Below are 23,866 nucleotides of genomic sequence, written 5' to 3'. Positions count from 1 at the left end.
ACCATTTGATGATCAAGACAGAAACTCACCACCAACATACAACGCCCGAGAATTTGGAAGATATGTCAAAAATATTGGTTTTCACAAAAGACAAATGAATACATAACTACGCTCAATAAATAAACTTTATTAACAAATACATCGTGTAACTAAAATATATTTTTTTTCTTTTTCAACTTCTAGCAAAAAAATATAAAAAAACAAATAACCTATGTGATACAACAATCCACGTAATCAGATCACATATAATAACTTAGTATCACCTAAAAATAATCTCTAAAAAACTGGCTGGAGTGATTTGTATTAAAAAAATGTATCACAAGTACAAAAAAAATTTATATCAAGACGAATCATTTTTGTTGGACGTGAGATTCATTATATCTTTGACAATTATTTCAGCTTGATGCCATGCTAGTTGTTCCTGAACTTCAGGAATGTCATTACCAGAAACTCCAAGTACTCTCATGACACGATTGAACTTTGAGTTGGCATTGTTACGGATGATGGGATCACCAACAAACGCTGGTGTGGTATTATTATTGTTGTTAATATTGTTTTGTTGAATAGAAGCCGCTACGGCCACGGCACTTGGGTTAGCAGATGGTGGAGATTCAAAATGGGAGATATAGCGACCCAAATGATCGATTTCTCCAATATTTACAATTCGGGAAGATACATTTAAAGAGCTCATAGACCTCCAAATGTAATTAGGGTCCCAAGAAGTGTCCATATTCATCGAATAAGAGTCTACGTTACGCAGTATTTTCCCTAAAATCATATGTTACATTCTAAATATATATAGTTTAAAAATCATCTTTTTAAATACCATTAATATCCGACTTGGATTTGGAAATCCTTGATTGAGGTCTGGACATTGCTAATAACGTATTTTGAGTACTAATGTCCGAACAAGAGCTCGCAAGGGACGTCACGGAGGCACTCCTTCTAGCACTGAAGTTTTTATTAAATTGTTTGGACGGCGATACACTGGACGAAATTGTTGACTTTAATTCACTAATATAATTTTGAAAAAGCGAAGAATGCAAAAAGGGATCCAAGTACTTAACGTTTAAGTTTTGTACGACAATTCTTAAAGCACTATCAAATAAATGGAGATTGAGTGATCCGGTTTGCACACAGATTTGTTCTTCGATCTCGGATCTTATTTCATTTGGAAATCCTAGAGGATTCGTTGCTTGCATAGAAACGTATCTTTCGTATATAACAAGAGCATCTCCTTGAAGAGCTTCTGGTTGTTCTGCAATTATAAAATGAAGAAGCTGCTAAATAAATTATTTAAAGACAAATAAAGTAGGTATATGCTTCAATCTGAAGGCATTTAATAGATGTTAACTTCTTTGATAAAAAGTGTTATCTATTTACAAATAAAGATAAAAAGAAATTTGAAGACTTGATTCTTAGTAGAGCCACTAACCATGGAAGTTATTGATGATCATCCAAAATGACAAAGAGTCCTTATCCCCTTCTGACTCTAGAAATTCGGTAAATCGAAATAATAATGTTTCATTGGATAAAATATCTCTAATTGTGGTGGGTCCTCCTCCCTCCAGGAGATATTTTGCGTAATGAGAGGATCGAAGAAACTCTGAGAAATCTTCATTGTGAAGGGATGAGTATAGTAAGTGTTCCACAGGCGTAAAACAGTCCGGATCAACCAATCCAGTCTCTGTGCATATACCTTTAATAATTTGATGCGTAATTTCAGTAGGGAGTGGAACAAGAGATTCTCCATTGGGTGCAACGTACCTGGAGAAACAAAGGAAACACTTCATCAAATGAGTTGCAAACATTAAACAATCGATGGAGCAAACATTACTTTTGGTAAATCCGAAGTGCATCAGTGAGTTGATTCTTTTGAACATTGGGCTCAGTTGAGTTGTATCCAGAGTCAATGCTCATGGTCTCATTCGAGGAGTACACCACTTTAAAAGTACGGACTTCCATCCAAAATTTAAAAGTGTGAGAGGAACCGTCTCGGCTCTCCAAAAAAGAAATGAAGGCCCCATTGAGATTAGGGTTTTCTAACGAGTCCTCAAATGTTAAGGATCGAAGCCAACAACAGTCAGGTTGCTCCACTTCCACTTCAATCGGAGTCACGGATTCATTCCCCTTTAGCGAATGCCTTTCCTTCCGTTTTCGAGATGATGTCAAAAATTTGGGAAAGGGCATTTTTCAATGCCTCGGACTCATGTTTCCGGGACGAGTCACCTTATTTTTCATAGTCCTTCTGAAAGAAAGAAAGAAATTATTTGACGTAAAAGAGGAGTAAAACACCAAATAGCCAATCACAAATCACATAGTACCTCCTTAGGCCCATTCAAATTTAAGAACTTGCCTCCTTCTTTACTATTATTCCTGTGTAAGGTGGAAAAAGTACAAGCGCTCCTTTTTTTTCATAATATCAATTCATATCCTTCTATATTTCACAATATATATTGTTCCTAAAGAAACATTATTATTACACATGACCGGAGTTAAAGACATATCCCGGCTCTCCCGGACATTTATAATTTAATAGTTCTCCTACAAGGACAAATATTTTTTCTATTATTTTCTAACTAAATGTCACAGTTTTTCGGAAAGTTCATTTTTAGTTTTGATTATAATTATTGATTAAGATATGAACTAGGGGCGTCGGCAGAGGGGCAATTCGAGCAATTGAAAAAAAATCATTAATATGGGAAAAAAATTATGATTGTTTTTATAAAATAAAGGGTCATTGAAGGAAAAAAAAGGTGATCGGGGAATTTTTTTTTTTTTTTTTGGGGGGGGGGATTTTAATTTTTACGGGAAAAAAATCAAGCCTCCCCCTCCTAAAAAATATATATAATCTTGTGGACTCCGCCCCTGTGAATCCCTCTGTAACTGGATTATTTTGAGATGATGAAACAAATTTTGAGAATACAGTTTAGCTTCATTTAAAATAAATATATTGGCGAATATATATGTTACACGTAATGTTGAAATTCGGGCATTTTACTAAATGCCGGATATATATTTTTGGGGGTATCATAGTTATTATCATTAAAGTAATTCGTTTTTATTCCCGTTGAATGTTGGCTCTTAGAGGGAAGATTTTGATTTAAGTGTGGATAAATCACATGTTCTTTTAATTTTAAATATTAGAAAAAAACCAATAAAAAAATTTAATAACATAATTATTCAAATATTAATGTCGTGAAAATAATAGTAATTGAATATTTTAAGAATTGAACATAAAAACGAAATTAAGTACATGTTATTTTTGAAAATTTATCATGGAAGAAATATTGATAGATTTAGCTATGTACATGCAAAATGTGCCTACATTTACTTAATTATTATAATAGACCAGCATTTCCAGTTAAGTACAACTTAATACTTTTTATGTATGTTGAACACATATATGATGATAACAAATTGGATTTAGCATACATCTATAATCTATATTTTAATGATACTATGAGTTCACGAAATGTGACACTTTTTCGTGTTAATAAACTATCTCTGTACAAATATACAGTAATACATCATGTGTCTGAACTTATTTACTGAATCATAGATGAAGTAATTGATAATAATAAATAAATATTTTTGAGCATTTTGTCAGGACTTGGGACTGATTATCTTTGATAAAGTAATGTAGGATATAAAAATACAATAATAACACAAAAAACGGACCAATAAAACCATTGTCAACTGTTTAAGAGAAAACCAATAATAATATTGAGAATGAGACTCAGACTTGAAACTCGATTCCAAGGCCCATAATTACATTCATCTTCTTCACAAAAACACATACGACCATGTCTATGACCTTCTGTCATGCATGCATGATTGACCATGAAGAAGTTGACTTCAAAGTGATCTGTACAAGTTCTTTTGATTTGATAGTGCTCTGAAAAAGAAGAATAATAATTTTCTAAAGATAATTTCCTAATCGAGATCTTACCCGTTCCAATGAACTGAACCATTTTGACACAACAACCTTCACATGGTAGGAGTGGAGGCATATTTTCCTTATGAAGTGTATAGTTGAAAGGATCGTTGCACCGCTCGTCTTCCCAGCTATTACATTCGAAACATTCGATCACAGAATCCGCTGAAATTATTGATTTAAAAATTACATATCTGGCTAAATACTTGAATTTCGTACAGCATGTTAAAACATTAAATTTCCTACACTTCACTTTAAAAATAAATTAGTTTCAGTATTGACCTATAAACAGATAAATATTAGGCCCATTTTGCATGAGTAAGTCAAACTGGGCCTGTTTTATAGGTAAACACTGGATTGATTTTTAATGTGAAGTTGTGTGAATTAAATTATATTCGAAATTTTTGTAATTCACGTAGATAAGATCAATTGAATTATTATTAAATGGAATATTCTCAGTTTGGCAACTAAATACTGTTTTAGATTTTCTATTTGAAATAAGGAAAATATGTTGTGACCGATTCTTCATATCAAATGGATGATAACTCGCAAGATCTATATGAAGACGTATACTTACATATACAATCACCACCTGCTCCATCGACTTGAAGGATGGATTGAAAGGTTAAGTAGAGGACTATTGCAATACCTGTAAGAAATAACAAGATACATGAGAGTCATGATCAATGTCAAACCAAGGATGTATAGACAAGGTGGTTTACTGGGAAACCCCGTTGTGCCTTTTGAGAAATGGCGCCATTCCAACTATCATGGTCACTGAGTACGGGAAGGGCATGTCCCCCCAATTGCTGTTACTCCAAACCTCCCTCATGATAAAAACCTCATTTTTGAAACTGCCTCTATATCTACATATATATTTTCAGAAGTTATCACATTGTAATCTTATAGCCGATATGTATAAAATCGTCTACTTACGCTATGAACAACTATTGACTCCCTTTATTGTTAGGTTTGGGATTTTCGTAGATAAATAATACAGTTTTACACTCCTCGCGTTCTACAAACATATACCATCCCTAGTCTTTTTTGATTGTGAGTGATTTTGAATGAGTGAACATATTTTAGGTGATTTTAGAAAAAAATGACAAGGGAAAAAATATCAAGGTAAAATTGACGAGGAAAAATGACAAAGTGGAAAAATGGCAATATTATTTTTAACTGGCGTAACATCTATCACCAATATATCATATATTAAAATAAAAAAAAAAAACAAAAACACAACAGCAGTTCGAGTGGACGAAGTGCTAGTCGCTGAATTCTCTGTTATAATTGTATAATATCATTAGACATGATGGATTGTTCATATTGGACAAGACTCATAGATTGACCATCAGCTAAAAATATTTTGGCCATTTTTTCCACTTTGTCACTTTTCTTTTTTTTTCCTTAGCTATTTTTTTCTTTCATCTTTCCTGACTACATTTGACCTACATGTCTTTGGGTTAATTATTATTTTAACCGGCATGTAGCCTCTTTTCCTTAGTAGAGTCCTTAGGACCTATTGGCTATTATGAATTAGATGTTCTATCTTGGGATCCTGGGATTAGTTTTTTCGGGTTTTTACACCTAAGAGAGATTCCTGGGAAATTACTGATTCAATTATTTCATAATATAAGTTTCATCTGTATATATTCAAAAAAGAGTTTGCACGTGTGTCCTTTATAGGTGCCCATACCGTTGAACCTAGGAGACTGAAATTTTGTATTGACGCCTCTTTTGAACCTGATTAGGCCAAGACCGATGTTATGCTTATTCTATAGCTAAAACACTAACACCATTTTTTTGGAGCTTAAGAAAACTAGATAAGGGGTTGAGTTATAAATCAAAAAGTGACCGGCGTCTCAAAAAACAACTTTAAGAATATTTTTTTATCTAAATTTATTCAGAATCCAAAAATTTATGGGGAAAATAAAAAATAAGTAAAAATTGTACTTTCCTTTTTTTCTCAGGTACAAAAAAATGGATTTTCAATGAAATCGGATTCCTAGATAAAATAAAGTTTTTAGAAATATATCTGGAAATTCGTTTGCATATAAACACAATAAACACAAAAAGATGATGTTTAACTGAAATATTTGTCATTTTCAGAATAACTTGTTTTTTTTCCCTCTTTTATTCATCAAATGTTAATTTTCAATTTTTAAGAAGAAATGCCACTAAACGATGTTTTTTGTGCATAGAATTTTAAACTCTATCAATTGATTAAGAGTATTTTCAATTTCCAAAATTTTTATTATATAATTTTTGTAACATTTGCGAAAATGGATGGTTAACGAGTGTAATTTTTTCAACGACTTTATTCTCAATAACGTTTTTGTTTTTGTAAGTAAGAAAAATATTGCTAGGTTTGTGCCCCTCGTTACAATGCCATTAAATGTTATAAGGGACTTTTTTATTAGTAATTACTTAAAAACTAAAAAATTCAAAATTTCAGACTTTTTTGTACTCCAGTTTAGGATTTAGAGGCATTTAAAGTTTTGGTCTCGATGCCACCTACCCTAATTTTAAATCTCTATATATTAAATGTTTTTGAAGATATTGATCTACTTTAAAAAACATTGAATAGACAATTGTTTTATCCTTTTGTTTTATTTATTGTATAACCCAACAAAATGAGTTTTTACCCACAAGGCCACCGTGTTAATATTTTGACCTAAAAAAAATGAAACATGTCCATTTTTTATTTCACTCAAATTTTTATATGTTAATTTATAAGTTATCATAAAGAAATACAACTGGAAAAAAGACGCTAAACATAATTTTAACTATGTTCTAGTAAAGTTGCAGAATTTTGACTAAAGTAATATTGGGCTTTTTTAAAAAACGGTCATAAATTTATTTAGGAAATTAGAATTCACAAGTCAACCAACAAACAAAATTTCTAGTCCTGGCCTTGGTCCCTCCTAGAATTTGGAGTCCCTGTCCTCGGATATATGTCTGGTAACGGTACTACATACCAATTATCCTTTCAACTGTTTGACTAGTTACCCATAGTGAAGAAATACTTATACCAATATTTACTGAGCTTCCTAAAATGATGAAACAAAACTCTACACATCTGCTTGATTGTGACAATCAATTATGTTTACTTCATCCGCTTTGAATGCTTTGGTCCGCTATCTTTATCTGCCAGAAGAGTAAGTTGAACTGTTGTCTTTAAGACTGCAACATAATAGAATGTTCAAAATACAGCACATATGTCTAATTTTATCGTATTAGGGAAGCTTAACTGCGTAAGTAATTCCATGTAGATGACCAGTTTTTCTATTGTACTGATGTAAAAGGGCTACTTTTATTTATGGGACAGCCATTCATGGGATTTGAGGCTTTGTCATCAATGACCGACCTCTAGTGGATTTACTCCCTTGCACATAAAACTTGGATTTTTTTCCCTCGGCCACAAGGCGTATCTATTTCAATAAATTGTTAATAATTTAACATAGATATGATAACAAAAATAAAATAAACGTAAACATCCAACTAAATCAATCAAAGATGTAAAAGGGTTTTTGAGAAATGTTCAAGTAAAGATATTATTTATTGAAGAAATGTAATAGATAAAAAATTAAGTTGCCTTTTTTAAAACAGGGAAATGAAGTTTTACAATCGATAAAACAACGGATATATCCGTAGTTGAAGAGCTTCTCTTTGTGTATAAAACTTGTTGGGGCATTAATCATATTTTCTTCTTTTCCAATTTCCTTTTGCTATCTAATCGTTTCGCTTTGGACGATAAAAGTTAAAATTTTCATTTAAAAGGCTTTCAATCTCTATATACAATGGCTTAAGGGATGCGCAGTCCAAAAGGAAATGGTCACGTGTTTTATCGTCCATCTGGCAAAAATAACATATACGTTGATTGCCGGTGAAATACTTTGCTCTCACTTCGAGAGTACCGGAGAGTATCCGATATTTTAGCCACTTCTCCGCTGAACATAGCAAATAGTTATCAATAACACCTAGGCACTTACTGATAGGTTAGTCTATTTTTCTTGTTGCTAAATAATGGCTCTAAATAAAAATGCTCCCATGTGGGAGTCAAATTTAATTTTCTAAGAGTAGTTGGGATTAAAAAAGATAACCCAAGGCGTAATGGTACTGTCGGTCTTGGAACTGATACATAAATCTTGGATTGATGACAATCTCCTCTGACATGTTGTCCCATGCAGCCAGTATTCATGACTTAAGTGAGTCCACATTTGGGTGTTAAGTCCTGTTGGTTTCCTTCTCCAAAGTGCCTCATATAGAAAAGTCCAGTGGGTTCAAATCTGGGGAGGAAGGGGCCATATTTCTTAGGACCAGAATCGAGCCATTTTATCTACTCATAACTTTTGACATTTGGCGGACGTATGAGAGGGGGCGTCATAATGAGTCAACACGTAGTTACCCTCCAGGTAGGTGTTCTTCAGCCATGAAAATATGGTGTACCTAATCACCTTATAGTAGGTCTCCTGGCCGATTTTCTGTCTAGCCTTGAAAAAGAACAGATACATCTTCTTTCCATCAATGGCCACAAAGCCGAGGACCATTGTTTGGACTGGATATTTTGTGTGGTAAACTCCTTGGATCTTTCCATTAGTTTCGACAAGGCAGTGGTAGTTTAGGTAGATGTGGAATTGATCAATAGTAAAAATCTTCATGTCCGAGAAAACTTTCACATTGATCCACTTGTCTTAATGCATGTATGGATTTTCTTGCACCTATTGAGCCTCCTGGCTTTCATACCCTCTACCAGAAGGTGGCATGGGGTCCTTGTTAAAGAATCTAATCCCGAGTTGTGCTTTATAACCTTCCTGATTGTCCTAGGAGCCACAGAGTATTCCCCTTAATGGAATCCTCCTGTATATTCTTCTCCAAACTTAACGGGAGCTTCGTACCCCTCTTTAAATTATGCCCTCCATTTCCTAAGATCCTGGAGAGTCTTCCCTTTTTTTTCATCATGTCCAATATAAAAACCAGGCTCCTAGAACACCTAACAATGTCTGTATTCTTCATAACATCAACTTCAGTATCTAGAAGATATGAGATGTTTTCCCAGTCTCGACTTGAACCTATTACAGGCGCGCTCAACCTGGTCGCTGGGCAACTTGTTGAAAATCGAGATGATGCGTTGCTTTAACTCGGTCACCGTATTGCACGAGGTTAAGTTGGAGTCCTGTTCAACAGGAATTGTAGTTGTGCCAGATGTTGGGGCTGGTGTAGTCCTCGAAGTTCTTGGTCAGCCACATCTGGGACTTGTGGTTTAAAAAAAAAAAAAAAAAAATGGCCTTGATGGTCTTCACTGTGTTCTTCACCATGCAGGCACCCTTTATAATGTCACAGTCCTTAAAACCGGCGATCATAACTGCGGTTATTTTTTTTCACTGGCTGGACGAGTTAAAGTGGTTGGATTCCATTGTTATCAGCACCATGTGTTCTCAAATACTGACTCAATATTTTGAAAAATTGCTACAATGCTTTACTGCTACCCAACGCAATATTATGTGCAATAATATCAAGTATCAAAAATATTGCGTCGAGCTTGTAAATATCGAGTATACAAACTCCAGCCTATATTCTAAAAGATTTATATAGGGTTCCTCCTATAACCAATTAATCTGTCGATTTCTTCGCTTCAAATTAATTCTTGAAAATACGGTAATAAAAAATAAATAAACAAGAGCTCAAGTTTTCCTCGCCCCAATTGGAAAAATCCTTAAATAATTTGAATAGTTTATTCATGTTGCATTGAGAAGGGGTCGACAAACTGTGAAGATACATGGATCATAATGTCTATGTAAGATATTAAATGATAGTAATATCTTTATTTTTCCATACAAATCACAAACGGTTCCTAAATCACCATTTGCAGATAACTGGCATTGAGTACAGAGCGTTTCTTTATTAATGGTCGTATGCCCATAATTGGACAGTTTATAGAAGCTGTTAGTCTTTTAATAATTAAATAATAATCCAATTATTTTTTGAAAAAGTCATCTAAAAAGTTAAGTTATGTACCTAAACCAATTGATTGTCATAATTGAAAATATTAATAAATGCCATTTTGTATATATAATTTGAGTATGACAACCATTTATTCATAGAGTAATAGTTTCAAAATTAGCAAGTTGCAGACATTCCATATTGTTATTATTTTCTTCAAAATCTATTTCGATTAAGAAAAAACGGCTCTAGTTATTTACCAAAAATTTCAGGTTGGATAATGTTTCAATATATAAACATTTATGAGTTACTTTCAAAAGGGTTAAACATTATTTTTGCATATGTGGTATATTTTAAAACGGAAAATACCTATCGATTGTTTTTTTTCTCGTTATGAACCTACTCAAAGGAAATAACTTTTTGAATTTGATATCAATTTGAATATAACCTAATATTTTTCATAGAATTACATTTTAAATTGTTAAAATGGATTAATTAAAATATTTTTTTTTTCTAATTCTTAGCATATAAGGATAAAATATTTTTTTATAAAGTATTACGATTTTGTATGAATATTTGCAATGTAATTAATAAAGTAATAATAAACGAAAAAATAGTTTCATAACATGATACTTTTATACAAAAATCATAAGTCTATAAAATGAAGGAATACACTTTTTTGGGAACAGTGAATGGGAATTTTTCGACGATTATATGACTACAAATCCAGAAAAGTCGGAGCTTGTCAATATTAATGTATAGTTTTAAACTTTTCCTAAATAGAATCCTTTTATAGTTATTTCAAATATATATATATATATGCGTTTTAGGCCATCTGTAGGTTTGGGTCCTGGTCATAATGAGGAGACTTGAGAGTTTAAATTTATATGATATGTTTGCAAATATGGTATTAATCCCCTTGATATGAGGAAATTTCTGTAAATACCAGGCTTGAAGAGTGGAAGGAAAAATGAATGGCGTTCACACTTGTCGTTAATTTTCGAATAAACCTCCTTGTATAATAATTATAATTATCCGGCCAAAGAATACTAGATACTAGCTAGAGAAATACTTCAGGCGAATTTGAGTCACCTGTTGACAAAAGTCAACTAATTTTAATACTCAATATTACTTGAGACTTTATGAAAGTGTTTTTATTAAGTGATCATTTAATAAAAAGTATTCTTGACTCAAAGTGATTCTTCCAAAGATGAATTGGACAATCCAAGTTGTTAATTTCAAAAATCTATTCTTTTCAAGAAATAAAAAACGTATGAACTTCTTCTCAGTTCTCGCTAGTAGTCCTTGAATTACAATTTGGATTTAAATCCATTAGAACTAATCCATATTTTTAATCAATGTTACTATTATAAGGTTGAGCAACGAGAAAAGGTTTTATATTTCTTCGGAAAGAGTTTCTAGATGAGTATGGAGTGACTCACTTCATCCTCATTTTGATGGCAATGTCAAATAAGTTCAATCTAGGAATCTGTTTCTTTAGTGAGTAAGGACTGACTCACCAAGTGTTTGAAGAGCTCACATTCTTGAAAGATAAGGATCTTTCAATATAATACGAATATAATCAATTCATAAATTACTCATTCTGATAAAGTTGAGGAAAGGAAAACAACATTTATTCTCATGAAAGTCAAGACTATTTTTATTGAGGAATAATTATTTTCTTGCTCCTTGAAATAAAGACAACAACAGTCAACATCTATAAAGAATTTATCTTCATACAATTTATAGAAATCTAAATACCTACTACTATGTTTATCGGAGTCCTCTGATCTCTTAGACAATGGAAATAAATAACTATGTTTTAATATTTTGTTGTAAATTTTTTAATATTTTTAAATTAGATACTCAGTACTGATACTTATTACTTCGAATTTTCCATTTTTTATGTTAATATTTAATACATAAATCATGAAATCCATATGGTTCTTTTAAATATATTTGCGTATTCTGAAATACATTTCAATTTACTTATATAGTATTTTCCTTATAGTTGTTTTTATTAAGGTAGGAGTTTAAATACAATTATTTATTTTATAATCCATTGGTTGTGGCTAATACCAAATCATTTGATTTAAGTTTATTTTATTCCTTGTTTGAATATTATAATATTATTGAAAATGAGTAAAAAATAGTGATTTCCATACTATGCATACAATTTCATAATTTAGAAAGATGAAGGACATCAAGAAATTGATGATAAGATTACAACAGTTCTTTTAAATATTTGATTTTGATCCAAGATCATTCTCGTATTTGGGAATTTCGATACTACGATAACTTTTCCTCAATTGTGTGCTACGAGAACTCATTATCCTGACACCATATGGACTCTTCTTGGACTTGAGGTTATAAATTATCCTAGACTCTATATTACGATAACTCTCCCTAAATTATATGCTACGAGGACTTATCCTAATGGTCAATTGTTAAAAGAGAGAGCCTTGATCCAATGACTTCGTCATTCCTTATCCCTTGGAAAAATACGGAAATGTATTTTGGCAAGAGGGGGATCCTTCTTCTCAGACTTAGTTAGCCTACAGCCACTAAGGTATCCAGGCGCGACACAAAGCTTTCCGAATACTTGGATGAACTTATACTTAAATAGGGGTTAGTCAAATTTCCTCCGTTAAGTGAAAATAAATCCTACTTGGTAGACTTGTTTTGAATGGTTGCGAGAGTTTCCCCTTCCTTATCTAAGAATTAATTACTATATATTTTGATAATAATTAATAACTATATTGCAACTTACAAATACCGCAATATTGCAATTTGTAAAGATGAAATATCATTAAAATAGCTAGAAAATACAATGGCATCAGACAACAGTTGACGTAATCTTAAAAGATACTAGCGTCCTTTAGTAATCCAGCCTGATATTAGCCCAAGCGAGAGTGAGTCACACCCTAGTGGATAATGTATATTTTTTAGTTTGCTCGTGCCCTATTGGATTTTTTTTTTTGGGCCTCCAATATAATTAAGAGCCTATTTTGAAACAAAATAAGTCCATATTTTCTTTTCTCTTCCCTCTTCTTTTCAAACCTCTCTTTCTCTTTTCTTCCACCTTCATTCTTTGGTTCTATTCCCCTCTTTTAAGTCCCTGGAACGCAGACACCCTCTGCTAATATATATATATATATATATAAAGTAAATCTAATTATATAAGTAATTTTATAACGGTATTGATAATTTTTGTGGCTAATACCCCCCTCCCCCCAATGATGACGGTCTTCAACGCCCCTAGTCATTTGTGATTCAATTCTATTTGGAATCACACTCATTCACACCAAGGAGGAGTGTAGTAACCGAGGTACTGTATTATAATCACATCTGTTATAATTTGGCAGAAGTAAGCATCCCATTTTAATGACGTCACATATGTGTGGAAAACGCTAGTTTGTGCATGTTTTTTGCTCTAAGATGACAAGAAATCTAACTCAAATTGTAAGATTTTCTACTTGCAAACTGGGCCTGGCACTATATAAAGGGGGAATTACATTTTATTTTCATACTATACCCTTGTAGGTATGAATAATAAAAATATAGGTGAACATCTATCTAGGTTTATGAATATAATACGGTAGATAACTATTACTATTAGTTGCCTTGTAGTTGTAAGTTTGAACAACTGCATCTAATCATTTGTGAATATTTTTCAATTTTCTTTGGATAGGGGGGTATACACCATTATTTTAATATTAAGTATGGTTTTATAATAATAATAGATATAGATTGATATAGAGTTTATCTTACTAACAGAACTGAAGATGATGCATTGAATAAGCCTCTGTTGCCTTGTGATTTTTACTATTCTCTACAGAAATAGATATATATTATACTAAAAATTTGAATAATACTCAGGAAATCAAATTTTCTATAGATTTCCCATTTTTATATTGCCTGCAATACTTTGTAATACAAACCCATAATAGTTCTACAACTAATGATAGGAAAGATTTTTAAATTTCTACTCGCCTGACAACGATCAGAATAACAAAATAGCATTTGCATGTCCGAAATAAAACCGAATTAATCAATAAGATAAAAAAATAAGATTGCAGAGAACTCATAAATAGGGAATGTAAATTTTGAAGAATATAATTGACACTTTATTGCTTTTTGAATCAATACTAAAACAATAATATTACTATATTGTTACATTTTAAATATTGTTTTCTGTAAAAAAAACCCTTATAATTATCTACTATAGAAAACATTTAATAATTTATTTATTCGTGTTGAGATCCTAGATCTTTGCAAGAGTCATATTCCAATATGGTGACAAGCAATTTGGCTTTTTATAGAAGGATTCCCGACTTAATAAATTTGGGAATTTCATTTATATTCAGATGTTTCAAGATAAGTCTACAGAAGTTAAGCGGCTTCTTATATATTTTGTAAAACACATAATCACATAACTGCTCTGGATAACTATTTATATGTAACAACAGAGTTGCAGACCAAAATATCGAGAAAAGAGAAGCACATTATCTTTACCAGTCTAGAATCATATTCCACTTATTTTCCAATGCCAAGGTACTCAGTAGTAATAAAGCAATCAGGCATGAGGTTGAAGTGTCTAGCTTATATAGTTATCCGTATAGACCGTATATCACGAAATCTAACTTATAAAAAGAATTAAACTGGTAGGGAATAACCCCTCCCAAACGAAAAAACAACAAAAGATGGTACAGATACATAGTCTAGACAACAAATCTCTGAAGCTCCTATTACTGATGTGTTCGACGCTGAGCAGTCTGAGGGGTCCAATACATAACGGAAAACCTAGATACAGTTGGCTCTACTAAATCGAGTGAGACAAACGAATGAACTAATATTCAAGAACAAATTATAGTTCGCCCAGAAAAAGAAAATACAAAATACCATTCAAAAATACAGGAGAAAGCAAGGGATTCCATTTCCAAATCTACAAAGGCTATGCGTCTTAGAAATGACGGGAAAAGGGCTCAGAGAAATCGAAAAGAGGAGGTCCAGAAGCCCACTCCAAGTCCAAAACCCCTTATTAAAAAAGTACGAAAAAGATCATCAAGTCCAGTTGAAGATTCAATGAAAAAGAGATTCAAAGAAGACAATATCTCTGAAGATGCATCACAAAGGGATCCACAACATGTCTTGTAAATAAAATATATATTATGTAGTAGTAGCAGTAAAATAAATAAGATTGTTCTTTTATGCATTCACCTATATATTAAAATGAAGCTTTCTGAAGAAAAAAAAATACAAACCAAAATTTTGGACTTCTTTCCTGTAAGAATTTCCAATGAATTAAAATTAAACATGGACATTAACCGGATAATTTCTTTGAATACCGGAGAGGGTAAAGATAGAAGATCCAGTCATGCACTTATGAATCATTTGATGTCATTGGATCCTGACGTCATTTATCTTCAAGACATTAAATCGGAGAACTCTTCCTCGTGTAATAGTAACTGTCTTATTTGTTAACCCACAAGGTTTTGGTGTTTTTTTTAATACTGGGAATGGTTCGAATAGAGGAGTCTTAACTCTGATTACAAGGAGACTTGAGGAGGATTCTTGTATCAAAGAATACTCCAACAAAAGTGATTGGCGCAAAATTCGAATAAACGCCCATGGATTAAAATTTTGTCTATTAAATGCTTATGGCCCCAGTGAGAAAGTCTCTTCTTTCTTTCATGCTATTATTAATAACCAAAGGAAATATATTTTCCCTTTTATTTTGATTGGTGGTCTAAACGTTGATCCTTTTAAAATTCTTCCCCGAAACCGAAATATAACCATTTTGAGAAATTTAGTTTGCGAGATAATCTTGTAGATATCATCTGTGTGTTGAGCCCGTTTCCTTGGCGAAGGAGAAGTCTGATGTCAAGAATTGATATGGCTTTGCTCTTTCCTCAATTAGTTCGTTTGTTGAAAACAGCTTAATACAAATCAGAACCTCATTCCGATTATTAGTTAATTAGTATGGAAAACGGAACAATAATGGTTTTAAAATACCAAAATGGATCTTGGAAGAAGATCCATTTGAGATTAAACTAAACCCGCTCTTGCCGAGAATTTGCAATGACTCATTTTCACCAAATCAAGTAGAACAGATGCTGAGGAGAATTATAAAAAACAAAATAAAAAGAGAGAGTTAAGGAACCAAAATGAAGTTGAAATGATTCTGGAGGAGGGCTCAATATCTCTCCAACAGTTATGGCAGACTCCGTCAATTATTTTCGGGTTGCTGAGGCAGAAGTTGAGGAAAAGCGTAGTTTGGAGAGTAATACCCATTTTAAACTAATGCATCTGTCAGTAAAGGATAATTTCTTAGCCTGGAGAACGATGAAAATAAAATACATCGGTCAAGTTCTCACAAATACGAGTGATATTGTGAATTATTTCCATACTAGATTCCAGAAAATAGTAAGCACATAAAGAAAATGCTTTCCTAAAAGAAAATCAATCTTAAGTAATCCCGAGAATATGCTATTTAAAAGGGAAAATATCGTTCATTACATTAAATTTCATATGAAGGATTGTAAAGCATCAGGTACTGATGGCATTTTCGGTAAATTTTTATATTTTTTCCGGATGAGGTTACACCGTATCTACAAACTTCGATTTCTCATCGGCAAATTCTTAGAACAGTTAGGGTTTAGCTTCCAAAACGGGTTTCTAATCGAGTTCGGCCAATACTATTTAATGGCACGTCAACAATTTCTATAGATGGAGTGGAGAGTAAACCAGTTAAATTGAAATAAAGCTGTAGGCAGGAACATACTTCGGTTCATTTCTTTTATTGCTGCCATTGAAGAGCTTGTAGTAGAGATATCAAAAAAGTATGGCGGGTTTGGAGTATGTTTTGAGGGAGATAAGCATCTCATTGACTTATATGCGTATGATGTTACTATAACTGTGGAAGTAGACTCGCCGGCTCCATTAATAAAGAGGCTGGAAGTACTATCAAACTTCTTTGGAAAATTTAGGAAGAGGTCCCGTCTGGAGTTGAATTGGAGTAAAACTGCTATTATGTCTATCGGGTCATGGAATCCTGCTTGAGAGCTCAAAGTTGGGAACTGTAATATAAAAAAGAAGATTGATATATTAGGCATCACATGACAGAGTAATGATATCCACGAAGATAACTGGAACCAAATTAAGTCAACAGTAGATCAAAAAATAAACTTCTGGAGGAGGTTAAATATACAAAAAAGAATATACCTATACAATACTCATGTTATTCCTGCGGTAATTTATAAAGCTACAGAAAAGTCCTCTAGTTTCAGAAAAGGTGATTATGGAGGAAGAGGTATAGCTTAGTAGACTTTTCTTTAAAAACTACATCATGGTCATAAAAAGACTAAAATCTCATCAATTATCCTTCCGATAATATACTGTAAAATTTTTGTGGACATGTCGGAGAATCCCTCCCTGGAATGGAGAAGGACAATTACTAAAACCAGAATGTGTGAAAGGCTTATGATGGGAACCAATCTTACCAACGATGTACCACGGCACTGTCTCAAGTATGGGGTGCGGCTCAACGAGTTATCTGGACAAATAATCCTGTCTTTAATGACAACTCAATAGTAGATATTGTTCGGAAAAATCTGAGTAATAAGTTTTTTTCTTTAGGAAATTAAAGGATCCATCTATTTTGGAAGAACATGCTATTAGCAACGGAATTTTAGTAGACATGATATTCACTCCTCAGATCTATTCAATGACGGGAGATTCAATATTCCTCTTGAGAGGACTTCGGGTCTCTATAATATGCCATGCCCTTGGCATTCGAAAATGACAATGCCTAATTTTGAAGGTGAGACGGATATGATCTATATGGAAGACGATTGAGACTCCCTGAAAACTGGAAGATCAGAATCAAGTCATCGTTGAGAGGAATAAATGACGGAAAAAATTCACAGCCCAATTACAAATTTACACTAATTTTATTTTTTTCTCAAGGCCTTTTAAGGACTATGGTAAGATATTCAATGACACCGTCCATGCTTTTGTAGATTGCCCGTCCTTAACCATTCTAAAATAATTTGTAAAATTAAATGTAAAAGGTTTGATGGGTGGAGATGAAAAGTCTCAGAAAGTGATTGTGCTGTTTGGACTTTCACGAAGGAAAAAAAGGAGCTTCACCCAAAACCAAAGCAATTGGCTTTTGCTCTGCTAAACTCAAAAGCTCTGATTGTGAGCAGGCTGTCGACATATGAACCGATTCTTATGGAAGAAGTGAGGGTATAATTTGGGCTGCATCTGCTATATATGTGGCTTTATCACTGAAAATTCCAAACATAGGAATGGATACATGGTCGACAGCATCAGAAGTGATCAAGTTTATTCCATCTATGGGATCCAACAAAGAAATAGTTTTTTTAGAGAATAATCAAGAATTTTAGGAAAAACTTGTCACATTTTATCGTTTTAATTTTATGTATTGCACATAATTGGAATATTTTAGTTCATATATATTTATAGTAGATATGGTTCAATATGAAGGAACCGAATTATAAAAAAATGGAATTGATATAAATGTGATATGGATGAGTGATTTCTGCGTTATATACATCCAGAAAACTGAAGGACTCTCATTAATGGAATAGTTTTCTTAGAGTGGGAGACGAAGCAGAGTTGACTTTCAATAATTTCAAAGAAGGACCTGTGGGTGGAGGATGATAACTCTCCCTGCTCCTCACTGGGTATCTCAATCGATTATTCTGTCGTTTTATGGAACTTCTTAGTTCTTATATGTAATACGATGATTACGTGGAAGAGATGAATGAATTTATGTAAAGAGACAATTATTAACGAGATAAGAAGTTACAAGTCACCTTTATATGAAGAGGTACCTGCACCATGAACGATCTTTCCATTAAAAGAGATGAGATCCACCGAGTGAAACACTTGCTCATTGGATTTCGCCTTAAGAGTCAAGATCCCTTGACCAGACCATTACATTGAAGAGAGTTATATCATCCACTTACTTGATAAATTCTCAATTCACGTTGTTAAATTAATATTATTGTTTTAATTTTTGAGTGAATACAACATATGTGACGTCACTTAGCTTGGCCAATCAGAATGCAGACGCTAACCGATACACCTATCTTATCTACTACCTTGGTAGTAACCAACTCCAATGTACATAGGTGGAGAGAAGGTAGTTTAAAAAAATAGTGTCACATATTGATGACACCGAAATCATAACCATGGAAGGTAACATTATAAATGAATTTTAAATGAAATCCTTCGATTAGGGTAGATTATGGTCCTCTTCAGAATATTTTTGAAGTCCTTAGGCAACTGATTAAAAAAATATATAATGTTTTTTTCTAATCTTCTACTTTTTTTTAAAATTTGGCACTCCTTATAACTTTTAGTGTCCAAAAAATATTCTGCTTGGACCCCATTCCCATGGTCTCAAATCCTTCATGAAGACTACTAAATATTTGTTAAAAATGTCTTTTTAATATAGAATGTACATATATAATTCTTGTTTGCTTTATGTACAAATTACCTTTATTTCAAGCAGAGCTTTCATTAATGTTTGTCTACAAGGCGTAATGAGGAAAAAGAAAGACGCAGAATGAGAATCAAGATCTGTGTATATACGTTGATCATGCCTTATCTGAGGCACAAGATACCTTGAAGAATTTAATGAGTGGAAGTAGTTGAAGAATAAAAATTACAGAATTTAAGTTAGCTAGTTAAAAATTACAATAGGTAAAATGTATTAATGATTCTGTTTTCTAAAGGAAAATGACATATTAATTATAATAACTAGTGTTGTGTTGGTCCTTAATAAGAGCGTAAGGGTACAGTCTAGTCCACCTCAGTCCCCAGGGTGTCCACAGAATGAGATCTGGAGGGTTGTAGCCTCGCACCAAATTAAATAATTTTGACTATAATTTTTTTTGTCATTCGGCCAAATTATGCTGTTGAGCAAAAAATTAAATATTTGAAACTTTTTTCCAAAAAAAATAATTTTTGGTGAATAGCTAAATATTTTTGAAATTGTTTTCCAAAAAATTTAATATATAAAATTTAATTTTTAAATATTAATCCAAAAAATTTCATTTTTTGTTAATAGCTGTGGATTTTTGAAATGGTATAAAAAAAATTTAGTATTCTATATTTTTTTCAAAAAACTCTGAGTAATTATGGATTTTATAATTTTTTTTCCAAAAATTGTAATATTAGATTTTTTTTCCAAAAAATTTCATTTTCTGTGAATAACTATGGATTTTTGATTTTTTTCCCAGAAATTGTAATACTTCAGGAATATGAGATATGCGCATATCTTACAATGAAAATATTTCCTATTTTTTTCAAAAAAATTAGTTTTCCGTATATATTTTTGAAATTTTTTTCGAAAAATTATAAATATGAATTTTTTTTTTCCATTATTATTCCATACTTTTTCCATTTTCCAATAACTTGGGATTTTTAAATTTTTGAAAAAAATTTAAAAAATATATATGGAAAACTAATTTTTTTTGGAAAAAAAATAGGAAACATTTTCATTGTAAGATATGTCATATTTCTGATTTTGATTAATGAACCATTGACATTCTTATAGAAAATTCCAAGGAACAACAATTAAAGACTGGTTCCCAAGGACCAATAGGACCCGTCTTAACACTGGACTCAAACGAATAAATAAGGCCCGACAAGACACTCATAAGTAATACAATGGATTTTACCTGCACTTTTTCAAGAGTGAAGGTTCGGGTCAAACTATGTAGAATGTCAAGTAATTGTTTTTATTTAGTGCAAATTGAATATTTGAAATGTTTCTCATGTCGTTTGTACAAAGATATTTTATTCTATGTACAATACTATTAAGAATATGTTTTGTTATAAGTGATAAACGATGTCTGTTTTTTTTTATAATCTGAAATATCATTCAAACTAAATACTTTCAGTTTCTTTTGAAGTGCATTCATTTGAATGCAAATATAATTTAGATATTTGTTCGTACTAATGGTTTCTGCATTTAAATATAAGCGTAAATATGTATTTAAATTGTACATAGTTAATCATTCTTCTTCATACAGTATTTGTTCTTATTGTTTGGAGAAAAAAAAATTGTCGGGTTTATTAAATATGCTAACAGTGGACCTTTAATATGATCTAAAAACCAAAATGATTTGTCAAAATAGCCATGGAAATGAAATATTATTCTTTTTGTATATAGGTATGTCGTATACAAGTTGCAGTTTTGTACAAGTTTTAACTTGTGTAACCAAATTGTACAAGCTGCAACCTAAAAATACGATGAAAAACTTAAAAGGAAGAGTTTAAAATAAATATTATTATGATAAAACAATGATTGAATACTTTGTGGAACATTATATTGCTCAAATACCCACAGTTATATTACTCTTAAATTACTAATAAAAAAGTAATTTCAAGGAATAAAAATGAAATTTAATTAAGATAATAATAGTTGTTAGTTTAAAGGACTGATGATTTAATTAAATAAAGCTTTATGAGACGTGGAAATGTCATCTTTTACAATCTGTTAATACAGATTACAATATCTACAAAAAAAAGTTTATGGGTAAAAAAATTATGTACTTTTGGATTAAAGCATATTAAATATTCAGCTAGTTATAGGGTTCAAGAACAAAGATATATCAATCTAATTAAGTAAGAATTAAGATGAGAATGAGTTTCTACCTGGGCGGGCTACTAAGTTGCTACATAAAATGTCCTTCTTCGATTCCAGTATTTTGAATGTCACCAAATTCGACTCAGACACATTATTATTTTTTAATAAAATGTTTTATTTCCAATATAATTACTATTGAGTAATTTGAGTCTGCATATATACTTTTAGTATAGATTTAATTTATAGGTAGTTATTAGTTATATGTAGTAAATTCTAATTAACTAACACGGCTAGCAGCTAACCTCAACCCAACATAATAATTTAGACTTTAGAAATGTTTAGGAATTGTGATTGTATGTACTATAAAACACTTTGGAAATTTGTGAAGTAAACTTATAAATTAGTTAACTTAATAAGTTTCATAAATTAATAGTACTTAATACCTGCAATTAATACCTCTTTAGAAAATAACTATAGAAATACTCAATATAAGTCTTGGATTTTAAATAAGTTTCGGCTACAAAAATTATAATAATTTTTGTAGCCGACTCCAACTCCAGAGCCCTGGTTTCTACCCAGTGTCACGTTTGACGTTCTACCAGCTCTGGTTTTAGAGGGGCATCTGCTGTAAGTATCCTCGACACTTTGCAAAACATGGTCCCACAAATTAAAAAAGGAAGAAAGTATGTTTATTCTGTTCCAAAAAAAAAAAAAAAAATCTTTTGTACCAATAAAAAAGAGTTCTGCAGATTTACCTTTCGCCTCAGGTTCTGAAAATAGTAAAATCGGATCTATTTTGAACTAGCCTTCTTTTTTTTTGTCTGTCTAGGACACTAGTTCCAATCATGGTGAAATTTATAATACACTAGATCTCTAGTTCATAATGAAACCAAAAGTGAAAGCGATCCTTTGCTGTCAAAATACAGGAAATTTCTTCAGGAAAATCAACTAATATATAACTAAAAGACTGGAAATTTTGATATGTCATGCGGTGAATAATTAATCAAGGTCTGAACTTTACTCTAATTTAATTGCAAATATACAAGTTAAAACTTAAAATGTATTAAACTTGAAACATATACATATACTTAATTTATATAACTACAAATATATAAAATTTGCAAGAAGACAAGTTTATTAAATTTTATGTCCAGTAAAGCCAATAAAAAATACAGATAAAAATTTTGTTTTCAGAAAAATAAGCCAAGATAAAACTTTTCTTATGTTTCTTAGAAATGTATAAGTATGTAGTTTTGAGGAAAGCGGCAAAGACGAAGACAATTACTTTGAAGTACTTTGTAAATTATTATGTAGTTTACAATTACAAGATATGAACATGTATTGAGGACAAGGGATTTGCTCAGCGATTACCAAATTTGACACTCCTCAAGGAATGAAGTACTGATGAATGAACCAATCATTGTCAGGCTATATTATTAATGTATTCTCGTCAGTTTGAGGCCATGAGAGTTTGAAGAGTAAAAAATCAAGTGTATAATAATAAATATTTAAGAGATAAGCTAAAAAATGTTTCTTTAATATGAAATATGTCATAATTAAATTCACATGTGTTAAGGATCTTTTGTTTATTGTTATCATTTCATCTTTGATGTATACAATATATAATCATGAAATTTCTGTCAAATGATTTCATTTGATACTTTTTTGTATGGGTTTTTCTTTTTTGTCATGGGTTGTTTTGTTTTAATGTAGGATATTTGCTTGAATTTAAAAAAAATAATATCCCTTAAGATATTAATAGTTTTGATTACTCCATTTATTGAGGGTGTTATTTCATATCAATTAATTTATATACTTCCCTCAACAATGGCGCAAGGTGAACAGTATTTTATTTTTTTTCATCTTTCGATTTACCATATATATAAAAATAAATATATTTTGATACTTTAGAAAATATAATTTGGATCATGTTATCTTTTAGAAAAGATATTAAGGAAAAGTAAATAGCTAGGAAAATAATAAAACTAATTAAAAAACTTAATGAAAAGTACATTATAATAGCGGCTTTCCCATTAAATAATCAATGTGTCACAATTATAATTATATTATTCCTAAAACGTGGAAAGAGGTGGATCCATGTGCTCCTTACGACGAATGTTTTAAGGGCTGCCAAATTATATAAAAATATTAATGAACAAACAATAGGTTTTTTTCTTTAACCCTTCTGTTGTCTTTGGGTCAAAATGACCCATCGCATAGTTTAAACAAAAAAAAATCAATTTATGATCTTAAAAGAAACTTCAAATAGACAAAAAAATAATGAAATAATTATCTGATTAAAAAAGTACTTTGAGGTCGGATTGCTTAAATCGTACCTAATCGAAAGAAAATTTAAAATA

At 31.5% G+C, this 23,866-nt stretch overlaps 2 protein-coding genes and 1 long non-coding RNA gene across 3 annotated transcripts in view; 1 reads left to right on the top strand and 2 right to left on the bottom strand.

The window, feature by feature from the left end:
* Positions 1–107: 107 nt before the first annotated feature.
* pkaap (A-kinase anchoring protein pkaap) lies at positions 108–2,190 on the bottom strand. Its single transcript, XM_040714685.2, has 4 exons — positions 1,838–2,190; positions 1,436–1,767; positions 827–1,258; positions 108–768 (listed from the first exon to the last, which is right to left on the bottom strand). Exons 1-4 carry the CDS (start codon positions 2,188–2,190, stop codon positions 341–343), a joined length of 1,545 nt encoding a protein of 514 aa, XP_040570619.1. The 3' UTR covers positions 108–340.
* LOC139905652 (uncharacterized) lies at positions 1,498–3,533 on the top strand. The gene is made up of 2 exons (XR_011780585.1): positions 1,498–1,639; positions 1,727–3,533. It is a non-coding gene; the product is annotated as an uncharacterized lncRNA (long non-coding RNA).
* Positions 3,534–3,695: 162 nt separating this feature from the next.
* The window catches only part of LOC121119874 (UPAR/Ly6 domain-containing protein qvr), a 32,075-nt gene continuing 11,904 nt past the window's right edge, over positions 3,696–23,866 (bottom strand). The window contains exons 2-4 of the mRNA XM_071889346.1: positions 4,515–4,586; positions 3,953–4,102; positions 3,696–3,898 (exon numbers count right to left, since the gene is read on the bottom strand). Coding sequence (XP_071745447.1) covers positions 3,696–3,898; positions 3,953–4,102; positions 4,515–4,586 — 425 coding nt within the window. The remainder of the gene's footprint in view (positions 3,899–3,952; positions 4,103–4,514; positions 4,587–23,866) is intronic.

Source organism: Lepeophtheirus salmonis, chromosome 6, assembly GCF_016086655.4.
Source record: "Lepeophtheirus salmonis chromosome 6, UVic_Lsal_1.4, whole genome shotgun sequence".
Taxonomy (NCBI): Eukaryota; Metazoa; Arthropoda; class Copepoda; order Siphonostomatoida; family Caligidae; genus Lepeophtheirus; species Lepeophtheirus salmonis.
This window is presented reverse-complemented; position numbering and strand designations above follow the sequence as displayed.

What these genes read in the sequence shown, in the direction of transcription:
- pkaap (XM_040714685.2), bottom strand. Translation starts at nt 2,190, where the DNA reads ATGCCCTTTCCCAAATTTTTGACATCATCTCGAAAACGGAAGGAAAGG. An exon ending in GCACTTCGGATTTACCAAAA is followed by an intron (nt 1,768 to 1,837) that starts GTAATGTTTGCT and finishes TTGTTTCTCCAG; the next exon opens with GTACGTTGCACCCAATGGAG. An exon ending in ATCCAAGTCGGATATTAATG is followed by an intron (nt 769 to 826) that starts GTATTTAAAAAG and finishes ATATGATTTTAG; the next exon opens with GGAAAATACTGCGTAACGTA.